Source organism: Anolis carolinensis, chromosome 5 (genome assembly GCF_035594765.1).
Source record: "Anolis carolinensis isolate JA03-04 chromosome 5, rAnoCar3.1.pri, whole genome shotgun sequence".
Classification (NCBI taxonomy): Eukaryota; Metazoa; Chordata; class Lepidosauria; order Squamata; family Dactyloidae; genus Anolis; species Anolis carolinensis.
The window spans coordinates 205,453,595-205,474,254 of NC_085845.1; the positions used below are offsets into that span (position 1 = coordinate 205,453,595).

A 20,660-nucleotide genomic window follows, 5' to 3' on the forward strand; every position below is an offset into this window, starting at 1 on the left:
CTGGCTTCATGCTATGGGGCCCTGGGAGTTGTAGTTTGGTGAGGCACCTGCATACATTGAGGAGAGGACTAAAGTCCTTGCAAAACTACAACTCCCACTTCAATTGCCCTGGCTTCGTGCTATGGGGCCCTGGGAGTTGTATTTTGGTGAGTCGTCGGCATGCTTTGGAGGACTAAAGAAGACCTTGTAAAACTACAACTCCCGCTTTAATTGCCCTGGCTTTGTGCTATGGGACCCTGAGAGTTGTAGTTTGATGAGGCACCTGCATACTTTGGAGAACTAAAGAAGACTTTGTAAAACTACAACTCCTGCCTTAATGGTCCTGGCTTCATGCAGTAGGGCCCTGGGAGTTGTAGTTTGGTGAGGCACCTGCATACATTGAGGAGAGGACTAAAGTCCTTGCAAAACTACAACTCCCACTTCAATTGCCCTGGCTTCATGCTATGGGGCCCTGGGAGTTGTAGTTTGGTGAGGCACCTGCATACATTGAGGAGAGGACTAAAGTCCTTGCAAAACTACAACTCCCACTTCAATTGCCCTGACCCCATGCTATGGGGCCCTGGGAGTTGTATTTTGGTGAGTCGTCGGCATGCTTTGGAGAACTAAAGAAGACTTTGTAAAACTACAACTCCTGCCTTAATGGTCCTGGCTTCATGCAGTGGGGCCCTGGGAGTTGTAGTTTGGTGAGGCACCTGCATACATTGAGGAGAGGACTAAAGTCCTTGCAAAACTACAACTCCCACTTCAATTGCCCTGGCTTCGTGCTATGGGGCCCTGGGAGTTGTATTTTGGTGAGTCGTCGGCATGCTTTGGAGGACTAAAGAAGACCTTGTAAAACTACAACTCCCGCTTTAATTGCCCTGGCTTTGTGCTATGGGACCCTGAGAGTTGTAGTTTGATGAGGCACCTGCATACTTTGGAGAACTAAAGAAGACTTTGTAAAACTACAACTCCTGCCTTAATGGTCCTGGCTTCATGCAGTAGGGCCCTGGGAGTTGTAGTTTGGTGAGGCACCTGCATACATTGAGGAGAGGACTAAAGTCCTTGCAAAACTACAACTCCCATTTCAATTGCCCTGACCCCATGCTATGGGGCCCTGGGAGTTGTAGTTTGGTGAGGCACCTGCATACATTGAGGAGAGGACTAAAGTCCTTGCAAAACTACAACTCCCACTTCAATTGCCCTGACCCCATGCTATGGGGCCCTGGGAGTTGTAGTTTGGTGAGGCACCTGCATACATTGAGGAGAGGACTAAAGTCCTTGCAAAACTACAACTCCCATTTCAATTGCCCTGACCCCATGCTATGGGGCCCTGGGAGTTGTAGTTTGGTGAGGCACCTGCATACATTGAGGAGAGGACTAAAGTCCTTGCAAAACTACAACTCCCACTTCAATTGCCCTGGCTTCATGCTATGGGGCCCTGGGAGTTGTAGTTTGGTGAGGCACCTGCATACATTGAGGAGAGGACTAAAGTCCTTGCAAAACTACAACTCCCATTTCAATTGCCCTGGCTTCGTGCTACGGGACCCTGGGAGTTGTATTTTGGTGAGTCGTCGGCATGCTTTGGAGGACTAAAGAAGACTTTGTAAAACTACAACTCCTGCCTTAATGGTCCTGGCTTCATGCAGTGGGGCCCTGGGAGTTGTAGTTTGGTGAGGCACCTGCATACATTGAGGAGAGGACTAAAGTCCTTGCAAAACTACAACTCCCACTTCAATTGCCCTGGCTTCGTGCTATGGGGCCCTGGGAGTTGTATTTTGGTGAGTCGTCGGCATGCTTTGGAGAACTAAAGAAGACTTTGTAAAACTACAACTCCTGCCTTAATGGTCCTGGCTTCATGCAGTGGGGCCCTGGGAGTTGTAGTTTGGTGAGGCACCTGCATACATTGAGGAGAGGACTAAAGTCCTTGCAAAACTACAACTCCCACTTCAATTGCCCTGGCTTCGTGCTATGGGGCCCTGGGAGTTGTATTTTGGTGAGGCACCTGCATACTTTGGAGAACTAAAGAAGACTTTGTAAAACTACAACTCCTGCCTTAATGGTCCTGGCTTCATGCAGTAGGGCCCTGGGAGTTGTAGTTTGGTGAGGCACCTGCATACATTGAGGAGAGGACTAAAGTCCTTGCAAAACTACAACTCCCACTTCAATTGCCCTGACCCCATGCTATGGGGCCCTGGGAGTTGTAGTTTGGTGAGGCACCTGCATACATTGAGGAGAGGACTAAAGTCCTTGCAAAACTACAACTCCCACTTCAATTGCCCTGGCTTCGTGCTATGGGGCCCTGGGAGTTGTATTTTGGTGAGTCGTCGGCATGCTTTGGAGAACTAAAGAAGACTTTGTAAAACTACAACTCCTGCCTTAATGGTCCTGGCTTCATGCAGTGGGGCCCTGGGAGTTGTAGTTTGGTGAGGCACCTGCATACATTGAGGAGAGGACTAAAGTCCTAGCAAAACTACAACTCCCATTTCAATTGCCCTGGCTTCGTGCTACGGGACCCTGGGAGTTGTATTTTGGTGAGGCACCTGCATACTTTGGAGAACTAAAGAAGACTTTGTAAAACTACAACTCCCACTTCAATTGCCCTGGCTTCATGCTATGGGGCCCTGGGAGTTGTAGTTTGGTGAGGCACCTGCATACATTGAGGAGAGGACTAAAGTCCTTGCAAAACTACAACTCCCACTTCAATTGCCCTGGCTTCGTGCTATGGGGCCCTGGGAGTTGTAGTTTGGTGAGGCACCGGCATGCTTTGGAGGACTAAAGAAGACTTTGTAAAACTACAACTCCTGCCTTAATGGTCCTGGCTTCATGCAGTGGGACCCTGGGAGTTGTAGTTTGGTGAGGCACCTGCATACATTGAGGAGAGGACTAAAGTCCTTGCAAAACTACAACTCCCACTTCAATTGCCCTGGCTTCGTGCTACGGGGCCCTGGGAGTTGTAGTTTGGTGAGGCACCGGCATGCTTTGGAGGACTAAAGAAGACTTTGTAAAACTACAACTCCTGCCTTAATGGTCCTGGCTTCATGCAGTGGGACCCTGGGAGTTGTAGTTTGGTGAGGCACCTGCATACATTGAGGAGAGGACTAAAGTCCTTGCAAAACTACAACTCCCACTTCAATTGCCCTGGCTTCGTGCTACGGGGCCCTGGGAGTTGTAGTTTGGTGAGGCACCTGCATACATTGAGGAGAGGACTAAAGTCCTTGCAAAACTACAACTCCCACTTCAATTGCCCTGGCTTCGTGCTACGGGGCCCTGGGAGTTGTAGTTTGGTGAGGCACCTGCATACATTGAGGAGAGGACTAAAGTCCTTGCAAAACTACAACTCCCACTTCAATTGCCCTGGCTTCATGCTATGGGGCCCTGGGAGTTGTAGTTTGGTGAGGCACCGGCATGCTTTGGAGGACTAAAGAAGACTTTGTAAAACTACAACTCCTGCCTTAATGGTCCTGGCTTCATGCAGTGGGGCCCTGGGAGTTGTAGTTTGGTGAGGCACCTGCATACATTGAGGAGAGGACTAAAGTCCTTGCAAAACTACAACTCCCACTTCAATTGCCCTGGCTTCGTGCTACGGGACCCTGGGAGTTGTATTTTGGTGAGTCATCGGCATGCTTTGGAGGACTAAAGAAGACCTTGTAAAACTACAACTCCCGCTTTAATTGCCCTGGCTTTGTGCTATGGGACCCTGAGAGTTGTAGTTTGATGAGGCACCAGCATACTTTGAATTCAAAACTCTTTGCGTGTCAATGAAAGCTGAAATTGATTCATAAGTGGATCTCCCGCCTTGGCATTTGGGGTGCCTTGAGTCCTGCCCAGGAAGGGGCTGGACTAGATAGCCTTTGGGGGTCCCTTCTGGATGCTGCACCATTTTAATTGCTCTTGTTTCTTCGCTGGCTTAGGAGTTATAGTTTTACAAGGTCTTCCAAAGACTCAGGATTTCAGAGCATGGGAAGGGCAGATAGATAGATAGATAGATAGATAGATAGATAGATAGATAGATAGATAGATAGATAGATAGATAGAGGATCAAGAGATAGTTGATTAATTGATACATGATTGATAGATAGATAGATAGATAGATAGATAGATAGATAGATAGATAGATAGATAGATAGATAGATAGATAGAGGGTCAGGCTGTGGCGCAGCTGGCTAGTAACCAGCGGCTATAAATCACTACTGACCGAGAGGTCATGAGTTCGAAGCCCGGGTCGGGTTAAGCCCCCGACTATTAATAGCCCCGGCTTGCTGTTGACCTAGGCAGCCCCGAAAGACAGTTGCATCTGTCAATTAGGGAAATTTAGGGACGCTTTATGCGGGAGGCTAATTTACAACACCATAAAACTGCCAGCAAAACACGAGGAGAGGAATGAGGAAATACAGCCACTACTGGACGGTGAAGCAACAGCTCCCCCTGTGGCCGGAATCGTGAAGCTGGAAAAATGTTAAAAAAATGCCTCTGAGTCTGTCTAATGTATGTTGTTTGTCTGTTGGCATTGAATGTTTGCCATATATGTGTTCATTGTAATCCGCCCTGAGTCCCCTTCGGGGTGAGAAAGAAGGGCGGAATATAAATATTGTAAATAAAATAAATAAATAAATAGAGAATCGAGAGATAGTTGATGAATTGATAGATGATAGATAGATAGATAGATAGATAGATAGATAGATAGATAGATAGATAGATAGATAGATAATAGAATAGAGCATGGGATATATGATAGATATAGATGGATGGACAGACAGATAGGATGTTTCTTCATTGCCTCAGGAAACCTTGCCGGCCGGCGAGTGGCATAAAGCTCTCATTCTCTTCATGAATAAATCAACGAATCAATGAATAAATAAACAAACAACAACAGCAACCATTTTGGAGTCTCCTGTTGCATAGAAGATTGCAAAGGTCTTCTGATTTTTCCATGCAAGGTGGCATGGAACTAAGGGCTCCATGGGTTGAGACACTGCGAACTCCCTGCAAGGAGAAATTAAGCTTCTCAAGCAGCAAACATGGAGATTTTACCTTGTTTTAATGTTATATTTATTGTAATGAGAGCGGGAAGATGAAGCAGCTGCTTTTAAGCCTCAGCCTATATTGACGCTTGCAATGGTTGAGGGAAGCTGCTTCTTGGAGTGCCTTTCTCTGAATGCACCACGAACCTCAACAGTCTCTCCAGTGAAAATTGCACATTGCTGGCAGCATTTGCAATAAAAACTGGGCAGGAGCTCAAGATGTAGACAAGCAAATCCAAGCCTTGCTCTTTTAGCTCCCAATGAAAGCAAACAACAGATCCATATATGCCCACAACCCAGTGCAGGGCTGGAAAGGTTTCCATGGATGTGATCAACTTGGCTTCGCCGATGGTCGGCATCAATGGGATCCCGACAAGAAAAAATGGGATCTGGGCAGGAGTTGAACCCGTTCCCCAGGTCCGTAAAGCAGGGAATTATGCCCCCTTTTAGGGTGCATCTACACTGCAGAAAGGATGCAGTTTGAGACCACTTGAAGTGCTGTGGGAGCCTGGGAAATGTAGTTTGGCACTCTTTGGAAGAAAAGGCGGATGTTTACAAGCTTAGGTAAAAGTGCATGGATCAATAGTGTTGTGATTCAGCCTTTGTGTGACTCTGATGAGGATTCTGGGATGCAGTTTCAAGATGCTGGGATTCAGGTTCAGGATGAGCTTCAAGATAACTCTGTTGGGGATTATGGGATTCAGGTGCAGCGTGTTCCTGCTGTGGGAGATGAGGAGCAGGGAGGCTTTCCCACAGGAAGGAATGATGTTGTTACTGATGATGGTTTTCAGGTGCAAGAAGCAGAAAGGGAGAATAGCTCTCAGCCTGATTGTAACACCCCTAAGCAGCGTGAACACTGGAAACTAACACGGAGGCCATTAAACAATCTAATATCTTTATTAAAGCAATAAAAGTTCTAAACAAAAATAAGCAGAGTTTATAGTCCAGCAGTTGACCTTTTAGCGAAGATCAAAATTAGTCCAATAAAATGAAGTTTTATGTCCAGTATTAGAGTCCAAAGTCTATAATCCAAATAACCGAAACACTCAAACTCTTTGGAAGTTTGAGTGGGGAAAGAGCAAGGTTTCACAGGGAGATTCTTGAAGTAAAGTCCAGAACAAGGATTCAAGGCTAGGCAAAGTATTTCGTGGTGGATCTGAACCGCAGTCCAAACTTGGCAAGGAGTGGGACGCAACTCCCGGTCTACTCATGAGTAAGTGCACCGAAAGGCCGCTTGGAAGCTCAGGAACAAGAGACGATGTTCTTCTATGAATAGTCACGTTGACACCGCAATAGGGAAAGCTCAGTGCAGAACTTTTATGGAAGTTCAAGAGCTCCCCCCAAGCAGGTATTTGACTCTCCAAATCTTCCCAGAGAACGGGCAGATGCCTCCCTCTCTGAAACTTCCCAAGGGAAATGGTTTAGTCACAATTGTCTCTCTCCACTAATCTTGCGCTTCGCCTTTAAAACTGCTTTTGGGAGTGATGTGTTTTGAGAAAAGCCTTCCTATCAAACACCAAGCTTTCCGGAGAAACAGGCTCTGTTTCAAGGGCGTCCCTAATTGGCTCTAGCACGAAAATGTCAACAGGAGACATCTGGAAAGGAACAGAATCTTGCTGAGATGGAAAAAAGCCCAAATTCTCTTCAGTTTGATCTATGATGGTTGCGGGGTCATGGGCCAAAGGTCCCTGAGACATCACACTGATAACACTAGTGAGCCCTGTGGCCTTGAAAGTGATGATGAGGCTGCTTCTCTAGATCGGACTAGTCGTTTGGAATTTTGGAGGTCGCGCAGGAGTCTCAGAATAGCAAATAAGAGGGAGGTCAAAGGGCAAAGAAATGCCTTCATGGTATGCTATTAAAACAGTCTGCTGAGATGGAAATCTTCATCAAAGCAATTCCTCGCTTAAATCAAGAACTAAGTCTGCTTTCCTGTATTAGCCTGGATGTATCTTCGTTTCTAGGAGTTTGGCTTCGTTTTAAGGACCTTGCTTCATGCCTAATGTTTCCATGGATTTGTTCTTACAGCCTTGTTTTTATAACTATCTTTTGGAACTGAACTTTTGCCTTTTATGAACTATCTTTTCCTTATTTCCTAATAAACTACAAAAGACTACGATCTGTGTGCAGCCTGGTGTCTTTAGCAAGGTGAAGCTAACCTGAGGTGCGACAAATAGCAACATGGAGAGATAAATGTGATAGATAGATGAGAAATAGATGAGATGATAGGAAGACACACAGAGAGAGGGAATGGATGGATGAATGGATGGATGGATGGATAGATAGATGGTATGTATGTTTTTATCTACACTTTGATAGATAAGGATAAGTAATAGATGACTGACAGACAGACAGAAGGCAGATGATACAAAGAATAGATGAATGGTATTTGTACTTCTATGGTCCAACATTTGTCAATTTTACAAGCTTAAGTCAAAGTGCATTGATGGCTGGATGAATCGATAGATAGATAAAGAGGTCCAATAGTTGTCCATTTTACAAACTTGTCGAAGTGAATGCTTCTGGAACATGACCATACAGCCCAGAAAAAACACAACAACCCTTTGATTCCGGCCATGAAAGCCTTCAACAACACATTAAGTCAAAGTGCATGGACAGATGGACGAATGGATGGATGGATAGACAGATAGATAGATAGATAGATAGATAGATAGATAGATAGATAGATAGATAGATAGATAGAGCAACTCTGAGTCCTCTGCAGAGTGAGAAGGGTGGGGTATAAATATGTCAAATAAATAAATAAATAAATAGTATTTTTATTTCCATTGTCCAACAGTGGACCATTTTACAAGTTTAGATCAAAGTGGACAGATTAGCATGGTGATAAGAAATGATATGGTAAACGATAAATAGATGGATGGGTGAATAGTGTTTTGACTTCAATGGTCCAACAGTTGTCCATTTTGCAAGCTTAAGTCAAAAGGGATGGATGGATGGATGATAGTATTTTTACGTCCATGGTCCAACCGTGGTTCATTTTACAAGTCTGGGTCAAAGTGCATAGAGTGATGTGATATAAAATCTTACGATATGATATGATATGATATGATAGATGATAAATAGATGAATAGATCAATAGTGTTTGTTTATACTTCAATGGTCAATGGTGGGTGGATAGATAGATAGAGAGATAGATCAGTGGTTCCCAAACTTATTTGGCCTACCGTCCCCTTTCCAGAAAAAATATTACTCAGCGCCTCCTGGAAATTAATTTTTTAAAAAATTTTAATAGCAATTAAACAGAAAGATATATGTACGAGGGCTATCCACAAAGTAGGTTACGTTTTAGAATTAAAAATGAACAAAGTATAGGAGAAAACATTTACCATATGCAGTTGAAAGCCACGCCCAAATACCACATCTCACGTAGTCGCCATTCAAATCTAGGCACTTACCATAGCAATGAATGAGCTTTGCAACTCCTTCCCCACTAAATTTTGCCGCTTGCGCCCTCAACCCCTTGTTTCCAACAATGGGGTTGTGGCTGGCAATGTAGCGTTTTGGCGACGGTGTGCAGCTGCGGATGGGCAGACCGGCTGGTTGAGGGCGCAAGCGGCAGAATTTAGTGGGGAAGGAGTTGCCAAGCTCATTCATCGCTATGGTAAGTGCCTAGATTTGAATGGCGACTACGTGAGATGTGGTATTTGGGTGTGGCTTTCAACTGCATATGCTAAATGATTTCTCCTATACTTTGTTCATGTTTAATTCCAAAACGTAACCTACTTTGTGGATAACCCTCGTATTAATGTTTCTACCTTTTTCATAAAATATAGTAAAGGTAGGTGTAAATTAGAAACATTGAAGTTCGAAATTATGAAACTATTTTTTGAACTCCGAATAGAAAGGTAATACAGTTATTCATCGCCCCCAAATGCACCTGTGGCCATCACCGCCCCCCTGGATCACTACAGCGCCCACCAGGGGGCGGTAGCGCCCACTTTGGGAATCACGGAGATAGATGATATTTGTATTTCCAAGGCCCAACAGTTTTCCATTGTACAATGCATAGAGGTGTAAAAGTGCATAGATCGGTGGCTGGGTGGGGGGATCCAAGGTCCAACCATGGTGCCATTCACCCTCCTTTCCTGTCTCTCCTTCCCAGTGCCTTTCCGGGAGACCCCCAGCTACACAAAGCGCCGCCGCCTGCTGCTCACGCCGGGGGGTCTCTCCTCGCCGCACCTGCTCCAGCGCTCGGCCAGCGACAACAACCTGAAGTCAGAGAGCCGTGTCTCGGCGGCGGCCATGGCCTCCTACTCGCCGGTGCCCTCCCTGCGGGGCCTGCGCCCGGGGCTACTGGCCGAGATGCAGGAGGCCGGGATCGGCGTGGGGGACGGGAGCCTGGTCAGCACCGGCAGCAGCAGCGCCCGCAGCGCCCACAGCCGCTCCCCGTCCCTCCAGCGCCTGCGCGCCGGGCTGGAGAAGGAGGCCGAGCCACACACCCTGCGGCGGAGCGGGCGCAGCAAGGCCAGGTCAGCAGGCACCCTGGGCATGGGGTGCGGGGTCATGGGAGCCCTGGGACCGGAGGGACGCCTTATAGTCTGGAAGACACGTGGCGGGGCCTTCTTTGCAGTGGCTTTGGGGCCCTGGGGCAGTTGAGGGGAAGAAGTGGCCATTGGGAATGTTGGGCAGTTCATCAATCTCTTCCCAATGGCATGAGGAGCAAGGGTCAGTATGAGGAAGGAACTGACTATTAGGAACAGTGGACAGCTCCTCAATCTCTTCCAAATGGCATTAGGGCCAATTAAGAGGAGAAACTGACCATTGAGAACAGTGGACAGCTCCTCAATCTCTTCCCAATGGCATGAGGAGCAAGGGTCAGTATGAGGAAGGAACTGACTATTAGGAACAGTGGACAGCTCCTCAATCTCTTCCGAATGGCATTAGGGCCAATTAAGAGGAGAAACTGACCATTGAGAACAGTGGACAGCTCCTCAATCTCTTCCCAATGGCATGAGGAGCAAGGGTCAGTATGAGGAAGGAACTGACTATTAGGAACAGTGGACAGCTCCTCAATCTCTTCCCAATGGAATTAGGGGCAAGGGTCAGTATAAGAAAGGAACTAACCATTGGGAACAGTAGACAACTCAATCTCTTCCCAATGGCATTAGGGGTGAGGGTCAGTATAACAGAAGACTGACCATTGGGAACAGTGGACAGCTCCTCAATCTCTTCCCAATGCCATTAGGGGCGAGGGTCAATTAACTGACCATTGGACAGTATCTGGGTCTCTCTCCAAGGGAGGAGCTTCTTTGAAGTGGCATCAGGGTTGTGGGTCAGTTTAGAGGAGGAACTGACAATTGAGGACAACTCCTCAATCTCTTCCCAATGGCATTGGAGCCAGGGGTCAATATAAGGGAGGAACTGACCCCTGGGCAGCTTCTGGGTCCAGTGCAGAAGCTTCATTGCAGTGGCATCAGGGCCATGGGTCAGATTAGGGGAGGAACTGACCATTGAGGATATTGAACAGCTCGTCAAACTCTTTCCAATAGCATTAGGGCCATGAATCAGTTAAGAGGAGGGACTGACCATTGGGAAGGTTGGACAGCTCCTCCATCTCTTCCCAATGGCAATGGGGCCATGGGTCAGTTTATGGGAGCAACTGACCGTTGGGACAGTGGTCATCTCCTGCTGCATTGCTTCCCAAGGCGATGCAGCTCTCCTTCTGGCCAGGTGACCATGTGACACAGTGTTCAGTGGTGCAGCTGGGGCCATGGGTCAGTTGAGGTCAGAACTGACCACTGGGGATGCTGGTCAGCTCCTGGGCCTCTCTCCAAGGCAGGGGATCTCCTGGGTTCTGGGCCTGGGATGCCTGCTGCCCCATGAAAGGTGTGGATGCGTGCCTGAGATGGTGTGAGGTTGTGTTTGGTGTGCCCTCTCCCTCCTGTCCCCATTGCGTCCTTGTTGTTGTTTTCCGACAGTGAAAATTGGGTAATAATAATAATGGTGATGACTGCACATGGCTTGAATGCCGTTCTCTTGGAATGTTTGCCATTGATGTAATGCTTTGGATGGCACCAAGTAAATAGACAAGTAAATATAAAAATATTAATAGTGACTAGCTGTGCCCAGCCACGTGTTGCTGTGGCGTTGTCCTAAGTGGGATTCCTAGGGGAATCCTTTGTTGGGAGGTGTTAGCTGGCCCTGATTGTTTCCTGCTTGGAATTCCCCTGTTTTCAGAGTGTTGTTCTTTATTTACTGTCCTGATTTTAGAGATTATATTGTTCTGTATTATTATACCACAGTAATTATTATATATGATATTTATAATCCTATATTATCTGCTTAGAACTTGATTATACTATGCGGCCCCTTCTACACAGCTGTATAAAATCCACATTGAACTGGATTATATGGCAGTGTGGGCTCAAGATAGTCCAGTTCAAAGCAGATACTGTGGATTATCTGCCTTGGCATTCTGAGTTATATAGCTGTGTGGAAGGGCCTTGAGTCTACACTGCCATATAATCCAGTTCAAATCTGATAATCTGTATTTTATAGGCAGTGTGGAATGTCAGTGGATGATGGGTTGCAGAGTGGATTCCAAAAATCATCATCCTCGTCTCACCTCCTTCTCCAGACTGTATTCCCATGCTGAGAAACAGCACTGGTCAAACAAACACTCCAGCAGACGAAGTCCAACTGTTGATTAACTTTATTTACATGTCTATTTACAGTTTGCAATTCTCGGCTTCAGAGCATAGCATTCATAGTCCATCTTCAGCGAATGCTCAAGCCGAACACCACAGATAAGATAAACAGCATTCCTCAGATCGGAGGAAGTTCCAACCCTCAAAGGCCGGAAATCAAACCTAATAGGTCACAGTAATCACAACAGGCTGTCAGTCAAAACTAGCCTGCTGTTAACTATTTCATTACTGAAAATACACACTCTTGCTCATCAGCAGTAAACACTTGATTTACATTTCATACAAATACAACCATACTCCAACATGGAAGAGGCCTAAGTGAACCTTGGCTGTCCCTCAGCACCATTGTGGCCGAGGGGCTTGCTAGGAAAGAAAGTGGGCGGGGCCTAAAGGGGACAGGGCCTATCCTTCTGACCGGCAGCCAGGGTTGAAAACGGCTCTTCCTCATCATCTAATTTGGACTTTATTTTTCTAGGGTTTTTTGTTTGAAAGACATGGATTGGATGACTATGTCTTTTGTGGCCAAATTTGGTGTGATTTGGTTCAGTGGTTTTATTGTTTACTCAGTCCTACAAACATACATTACATTTATATAGATAGACTAGCTGTGCCCGGCCACGCGTTGCTGTGGCGAAGTCTGGTGGTCTGGGAAATAAAGTATTGAGGAATTGGTGGTAGTTAAGGTCAAGGGTCAAGGTTTTCTCCTGACATTAAGTCCAGTTGTGTCCGACTGCACACTGAAGTGGATTATCTGGCAGTGTGGAGTCAAGATAATCCAGTGCAAAGCAGATAATATAAGGTTATAAATGGGTTATATAGCTGTGTGGAAGGGCCTTGAGTCTACACTGCCATATAATCCAGTTAAAATCAGATAATCTGTATTTTATAGGCAGTATGGAAGAAGCCTAAGTGAGGCCTAACTCTGCCTGTCCCCTGGGCTGAGTGGGTTGCTAGGAGACCAAGTGGGTGGAGCTTAGCCTTTGAACTGGCAGCAATTGGATAAAAACAATTATTCCTCTCCCTCTAATTAGGACTTTATTTTTCTTTTCTTTTTGTTGTATGAACGTAGAGGCATGGATGAGGGGTTGTGCTGCCAAGTTTAGTGTTTCTGGGATGTCTAGTTTTGTTGTTTTGTACTAGGCCGAAATTTCATTACCCTTTTATATAGATAGATAGATAGATGATCATGGTGGCACATCATGAGAATGCAATGAACTGTTTTCCATTGACATAATGGTTTCACTGGTGACACTATGTAACAAAATTTGGAACATTTTTCTGTTCCTGGTTCGAAAGTGTTGTTTCCTGTTTAATTGCACAGTACTTTGAAAGTAGTCGTTTTTACGTCCATGTCGGCTGGTGCAAGGAGGCACGGAGTGGGGTGTAGAGATGAATGTGTGCGCATTCATTCACACGCCCGCATGGTCTCTCGTGCTCCGTTTCTTATTCCGGGGAGACTCAGCGGTTGCTAAGGGTCCGCTTGCCGATCTTAGCAACTGCTCCAGAACCAGAGAGAAATAAGCAGAACAATTAGGAGAGAGACACCCTTCAAGGAAGGAAGGAAGGAAGGAAGGAAGGAAGGAAGGAAGGAAGGAAGGAAGGAAGGAAGGAAAGAAGAGAGGGGGAAAGGAGGAAAGGAGAAAGGAAAGGTCCCAAATTTCTCCTCTTGGAAGCCTCCAGCCATTGCAATCCTCATTTATCTATCTTCTATCTTCTATACTCACAATAAAAGTGAAAATCTGTATGTGTGTATGTGGCAGATATAGACAGCCTCCAGTCTCCAAAACAGGTTCTACTTCCCAGTGCTGAGGAGCCTCCAAATCACTCCCTCCCAGGACATTGCAGCTTACAGCGAGCATATCCCAGCATTCCTTTCTTTCTCCATTTGCATGACCCCGCCCACTGCCTCTCCCTTAACCCTTTCCCAGTGCTGAGGAGCCTCCAAATCACTCCCTCCCAGGACATTGTGGGTTACAGTGAGCACATCCCAGCATTCCTTTCTTTCTCCATTTGCATGACCCCGCCCACTGCCTCTCCCTTAACCCTTTCCCAGTGCTGAGGAGCCTCCAAATCACTCCCTCCCAGGACATTGCAGCTTACAGCGAGCATATCTCAGCATTCCTTTCTTTCTCCATTTGCATGACCCCGCCCACTGCCTCTCCCTTAACCCTTTCCCAGTGCTGAGGAGCCTCCAAATCACTCCCTCCCAGGACATTGCAGCTTACAGCGAGCATATCCCAGCATTCCTTTCTTTCTCCATTTGCATGACCCCGCCCACTGCCTCTCCCTTAACCCTTTCCCAGTGCTGAGGAGCCTCCAAATCACTCCCTCCCAGGACATTGCAGCTTACAGCGAGCATATCCCAGCATTCCTTTCTTTCTCCATTTGCATGACCCCGCCCACTGCCTCTCCCTTAACCCTTTCCCAGTGCTGAGGAGCCTCCAAATCACTCCCTCCCAGGACATTGTGGGTTACAGTGAGCACATCCCAGCATTCCTTTCTTTCTCCATTTGCATGACCCCGCCCACTGCCTCTCCCTTAACCCTTTCCCAGTGCTGAGGAGCCTCCAAATCACTCCCTCCGAGGACATTGCAGCTTACAGCGAGCATATCCCAGCATTCCTTTCTTTCTCCATTTGCATGACCCCGCCCACTGCCTCTCCCTTAACCCTTTCCCAGTGCTGAGGAGCCTCCAAATCACTCCCTCCCAGGACATTGCAGCTTACAGCGAGCATATCCCAGCATTCCTTTCTTTCTCCATTTGCATGACCCCGCCCACTGCCTCTCCCTTAACCCTTTCCCAGTGCTGAGGAGCCTCCAAATCACTCCCTCCCAGGACATTGCAGCTTACAGCGAGCATATCCCAGCATTCCTTTCTTTCTCCATTTGCATGACCCCGCCCACTGCCTCTCCCTTAACCCTTTCCCAGTGCTGAGGAGCCTCCAAATCACTCCCTCCCAGGACATTGTGGGTTACAGTGAGCACATCCCAGCATTCCTTTCTTTCTCCATTTGCATGACCCCGCCCACTGCCTCTCCCTTAACCCTTTCCCAGTGCTGAGGAGCCTCCAAATCACTCCCTCCCAGGACATTGCAGCTTACAGCGAGCATATCCCAGCATTCCTTTCTTTCTCCATTTGCATGACCCCGCCCACTGCCTCTCCCTTAACCCTTTCCCAGTGCTGAGGAGCCTCCAAATCACTCCCTCCCAGGACATTGTGGGTTACAGTGAGCACATCCCAGCATTCCTTTCTTTCTCCATTTGCATGACCCCGCCCACTGCCTCTCCCTTAACCCTTTCCCAGTGCTGAGGAGCCTCCAAATCACTCCCTCCCAGGACATTGCAGCTTACAGCGAGCATATCTCAGCATTCCTTTCTTTCTCCATTTGCATGACCCCGCCCACTGCCTCTCCCTTAACCCTTTCCCAGTGCTGAGGAGCCTCCAAATCACTCCCTCCCAGGACATTGCAGCTTACAGCGAGCATATCCCAGCATTCCTTTCTTTCTCCATTTGCATGACCCCGCCCACTGCCTCTCCCTTAACCCTTTCCCAGTGCTGAGGAGCCTCCAAATCACTCCCTCCCAGGACATTGCAGCTTACAGCGAGCATATCCCAGCATTCCTTTCTTTCTCCATTTGCATGACCCCGCCCACTGCCTCTCCCTTAACCCTTTCCCAGTGCTGAGGAGCCTCCAAATCACTCCCTCCCAGGACATTGTGGGTTACAGTGAGCACATCCCAGCATTCCTTTCTTTCTCCATTTGCATGACCCCGCCCACTGCCTCTCCCTTAACCCTTTCCCAGTGCTGAGGAGCCTCCAAATCACTCCCTCCCAGGACATTGCAGCTTACAGCGAGCACATCCCAGCATTCCCTTCTCTCTCCATTTGCATGACCCCGCCCACTGCCTCTCCCTTAACCCTTCCCAGTGCTGAGGAGCCTCCAAATCACTCCCTCCCAGGACATTGCAGCTTACAGCGAGCATATCCCAGCATTCCTTTCTTTCTCCATTTGCATGACCCCGCCCACTGCCTCTCCCTTAACCCTTTCCCAGTGCTGAGGAGCCTCCAAATCACTCCCTCCCAGGACATTGTGGGTTACAGTGAGCACATCCCAGCATTCCTTTCTTTCTCCATTTGCATGACCCCGCCCACTGCCTCTCCCTTAACCCTTTCCCAGTGCTGAGGAGCCTCCAAATCACTCCCTCCCAGGACATTGCAGCTTACAGCGAGCATATCCCAGCATTCCTTTCTTTCTCCATTTGCATGACCCCGCCCACTGCCTCTCCCTTAACCCTTTCCCAGTGCTGAGGAGCCTCCAAATCACTCCCTCCCAGGACATTGCAGCTTACAGCGAGCATATCCCAGCATTCCTTTCTTTCTCCATTTGCATGACCCCGCCCACTGCCTCTCCCTTAACCCTTTCCCAGTGCTGAGGAGCCTCCAAATCACTCCCTCCCAGGACATTGTGGGTTACAGTGAGCACATCCCAGCATTCCTTTCTTTCTCCATTTGCATGACCCCGCCCACTGCCTCTCCCTTAACCCTTTCCCAGTGCTGAGGAGCCTCCAAATCACTCCCTCCCAGGACATTGTGGGTTACAGTGAGCACATCCCAGCATTCCTTTCTTTCTCCATTTGCATGACCCCGCCCACTGCCTCTCCCTTAACCCTTTCCCAGTGCTGAGGAGCCTCCAAATCACTCCCTCTGTCACGACCCAGGCGGCAGAGGCACCAATAACCATACACAGAGGCCAGAATCTAACTAATATCTTTATTGAAGGAATATATAAAGTTAATAAAAACAAGTATAGAAAATAGTCCAGAATTAGACCCTTCAGGAAAGGTCAGAATTGGTCCAAAAAAGCAATGTCCAATAAGAAATATTAAGGTCCAAAGTTGTAATCCAATAACCGAAACACTCACTTTGCCAAGCAAAGTGAGGGGAGATGACAAGGTCCTTAGTCCATAAAACTTGAGCGTGGCTAGGAAATAACTTGATACTTGAAACAAGGCTTGAACGTGGAACAAGGTAACTAAGAACAAGAACAAGGTCCGTGGAATAACTTGGTAAAATCCGTGAAACAAGGCAAGGATTAGTCCTGGGAAACAAGGCAAAGTCCGTAGGTAAACAAGGGCTGGGAAGCAAGGCGAAGGCTGGATAGCAAGGCAAGGCTTGAGCTGAAGCGAGGCTTGAATCGGAGCGCGCTGTCCAGACACAACTCGCTCCGTAGGCTGACGAATTGACTCCGCGAAGTTGCTACGCGGGCAAAACACCTATATAGAGTCCAACTTTCTCACCAAAGCGGTTCTCTGGGAATCAGAAACGAAAGCTAAACTCTGAGACCAGATGTTAAACTCCTTAAAGATTCTCACGAGAACCAATGTTAATTGGCAACATTCTTAGCTGCTATCCTCGCACTCCTGCGCGAAGCTGAATCCAAACTTCTCTGTTGTTTACAAAACTCCCGGCGCAAGAACACGGGAGAAGTAGGCTCTGGGGTTGTTTGACATACTTCTGGGGCACAACTTTCTTGCAGGTGCAAGGTTTCCAGATCTGCCTGGGAAGGATCTGGCTGAGAGGAATCCAGTTCAGACTGGGAAGGTAAAAAACCCAAGTTTTCATCTTCATCAGGGATTACAATGTCCTGAGCAGGACTACAAGGCCCATGGTTCATCACACTATCCCCCTCCTCAGGGCCCCTCCCAAACTGGGGTCCTCTCCCCGAGGCGCGAGGTCGCGGTTTGGTGGGATAGGTCAGATGGAAGCGACGGGTTAGATCAGGAGCATGGACTGTGGAGGCGTCTTCCCAAGAGCGTTCCTCAGGCCCAAAACCCACCCAGTCAATGAGATATTGTAGGCGGCGGCGATGAAAGCGAGAATCCAAAATGTCCTCGACCTCGAACTCCTCCTCCCCATTCATCAAAACAGGAGGGGGGGCCGGTTGGTCTGTATCAGGACGCACACCATCCGCCGGAAGGAGCAGGGAACGGTGAAACACTGGGTGAATGCGCATTGAACGCGGAAGTTGGAGTTTGAAAGTCACGGGGTTTAATTGCGCCACCACTGGATAGGGGCCAATGAAGCGGGCATCTAACTTCCGGCATGGGCGGTGGGAGGGCAGAAAGCGAGTGGACAGAAAAACCCGATCTCCTACCTTGATTTCGGGGCCCGGCTGGCGGTGTTTGTCAGCGTGGCGTTTATAGTCCTCCTTGGCTTGGTCCAGTTGCTGGAGCAAAAGTTGTTGCACCGCTGTGAGTTCCTGCAGCCAATCCTCTGCTGCGGGAACTTCTGAAGTTTCAATGACAGGGGGAAAGAAACGTGGATGGAAACCGTAGTTTGCAAAGAACGGCGTTTCTTTTGTAGAAGCTTGAACTCCATTATTGTAGGCAAACTCAGACAGTGGTAACAGAGAAGCCCAATTGTCCTGTTGGTAGTTTACATAACAGCGAAGATACTGCTCCAAAGTGGCATTGGTGCGCTCCGTTTGCCCATCTGTTTGGGGATGATGAGCTGAAGATAAGCGAGAGTCTATGCCCAGTAGTTTTTGTAGTGCCTTCCAAAAACGAGAGGTGAATTGAGATCCACGGTCTGTGACTAAACTCTTGGGCAATCCATGTAGTCTGAAAACATGCTGAAGAAATAGATCCGCAGTTTCTTTGGCCGTGGGGAGGCCTTCGCAGGGAATGAAATGGGCTAACTTGGTGAATAGGTCCACCACCACTAAGATCGTGGTGAATCCACAGGAAGGTGGTAGGTCAGTGATGAAATCCGCGGAAATTATTTCCCATGGGCGAGATGGGGTAGGAAGGGGGTGCAAAAGCCCTGAGGGCTTCTCCCTTCGTATCTTGGAGCGCTGGCATACTGGGCAGGTGTTGACATATTTTTCCACATCCTTGCGGATCTTGGGCCACCAAAAATCTCTTAGGATCAAATGCATGGTTTTAAATAGTCCGAAGTGTCCTGCTGGTTTGCAGTCATGACACAGACGAAGCGCTTTTTCCCTGCCCGGTCCGGGTGGGATGTAAACATGATTTCTATAGCAGAGCAGCCCATCTTTAAGCGAAAAGGGAAAATGCAGACCTTGGCGAAGTTGGTCCTGCGCCCAGGCATCTGCTTGCTGACTAGCCCTGATTTCTTGAGCACAGATGGGTCCTGGAGTAGGGGAAGTTGAACCAATGGGACTGGATTTGGTGTTCCCCACTGTGAGCGTGGCAAAGTTCTCAGGTTGTAGCAGTTGGGATTCAAAGGTCTCCTTGCGTCCTGCAGCGTATTCCGGTTTACGTGACAGGGCGTCTGCTTGCTTGGTTTGAGCTGGGGTCACATAATGGATCTGGAAGTTGAAACGTTCAAAGAATAAAGCCCAACGTTGCTGCCTCTGATTTAGTTTGCGGGCAGTTCTTAGATGTTCTAGATTACGATGATCAGTGTGGACTTCAATGGGGAATTTGGCCCCTTCTAGCCAATGTCTCCAAGTTTCAAAGGCTGCCTTTATGGCCAGTAGTTCTTTTTCCCAAATGGTGTAATTCCTCTCTGGTGTGGTTAGTTGACGAGAATAAAAGGCACAGGGGTGGAGGTGATCTCCCACCGGTTGTAAGAGTACAGCCCCAATTGCCACATCAGAGGCGTCCGCTTGCACCACAAAAGGGGTTCCAGGATTTGGGTGCTGTAGAATTGGCTGGGAGGTGAATAGTTTCTTCAGTTGCTGGAACCCTTTCTCTGCTTGATCAGTCCAGCGGAAAGGCTGCTTTCCACGGATGCAGCTAGTGATGGGGTCGGACCAGCGGGCAAAATCTGGAATGAACTTGCGGTAGTAGTTCGCGAACCCCAAGAAACGCTGCACCTCTTTCTTGTTAGTTGGCGCCCGCCATTCCAATACTGCTGAAACTTTGGCTGGATCCATGGAAAGCCCTAGAGGCGAGATGCGGTAGCCAAGGAAATCTACCTCTTGTAGATCAAAAGCGCATTTTTCTAGCTTGGCATAAAGTCCATGATCCCGCAGTCGTTGCAACACCATTTTGACGTGGTTCTCATGTTCTGATTGTGATCTGGAAAACACCAAAAAATCGTCCAGGTAGATTATCAAGAATCTGTCTAGATAGTCCTGAAAAATATCGTTGACAAAATGCTGGAACGTTGCGGGAGCTCCGCATAAACCGAAATTCATAACTCGGGACTCGAATAATCCGAATTTAGTCTGGAAGGCGGTCTTCCACTCGTCCCCTTCTCTGATGCGAACTAGATTATAAGCCCCCCGAAGATCCAGCTTGGTGTAGACCTTGGCTCCTCGAAGTCGGTCCAGTAGATCCGAGATTAAGGGCAGGGGATAGCTGTTCCGCTTGGTGATATTGTTCAATGCTCTGTAGTCCACCACCAAGCGTAATTCCCCTGACTTCTTCTTCACAAACATCACTGGGGAGGCGGCTGGGGATTGAGAGGGTCTGATGAACCCCTTGCGAAGGTTTGTCTCTAAGAATTCCCTGAGAGCTTCTTGCTCTGGTTCAGTCAGGGAGTAGAGATGCCCTCGCGGGATCGGGGCCCCCTCCACCAAGTCAATGGCACAGTCATAAGGTCTATGTGGGGGTAATTTTTCGGCTTCTTTCTCATTGAATACATCCCAATACTCGGAGTACTTCTTTGGCAAGGTGATGATGGGCTCGGAGTCTGTGGCATGGCATACCTTGGCTACGAGGCAATGGTTTTGGCAGTACGGTGAAGCAAACTGCAGTTCTCTGTTGGACCAGGAGATGTTAGGGTCGTGGAGTGTCAGCCATGGAATTCCCAAAATCACAGGGAAATGGGGAACCTCGGTAACAAAGAAGGAAATCTCTTCCATATGTTCCCTTATCCACATCCTGGTGGGTTCCGACCACTGGCTTACGGGGCCCGTCTTGAGGGGACGGCCGTCTATGGCTTGCACCACACGGGCATTCTTGAAATCATGATATTGTAATCCCAGAGAGTCGGCATACTCTCTATCGATGAAATT

At 48.0% G+C, this 20,660-nt stretch overlaps 1 protein-coding gene across 8 annotated transcripts in view; it reads left to right on the top strand.

Annotated features, from left to right (window-relative positions):
• Positions 1-20,660, top strand: part of shank3 (SH3 and multiple ankyrin repeat domains 3) — a 467,801-nt gene that overhangs the window by 234,168 nt on the left and 212,973 nt on the right. For all 8 annotated transcript variants that reach the window (XR_010006367.1, XM_062981259.1, XM_062981260.1 and 5 more), the window contains exon 10: positions 9,130-9,496. Coding sequence is in view for 7 of the 8 variants with exons in the window: in XM_062981259.1 (XP_062837329.1) it covers positions 9,130-9,496 (367 nt within the window). In the remaining variant the exon portion in view is untranslated. The remainder of the gene's footprint in view (positions 1-9,129; positions 9,497-20,660) is intronic.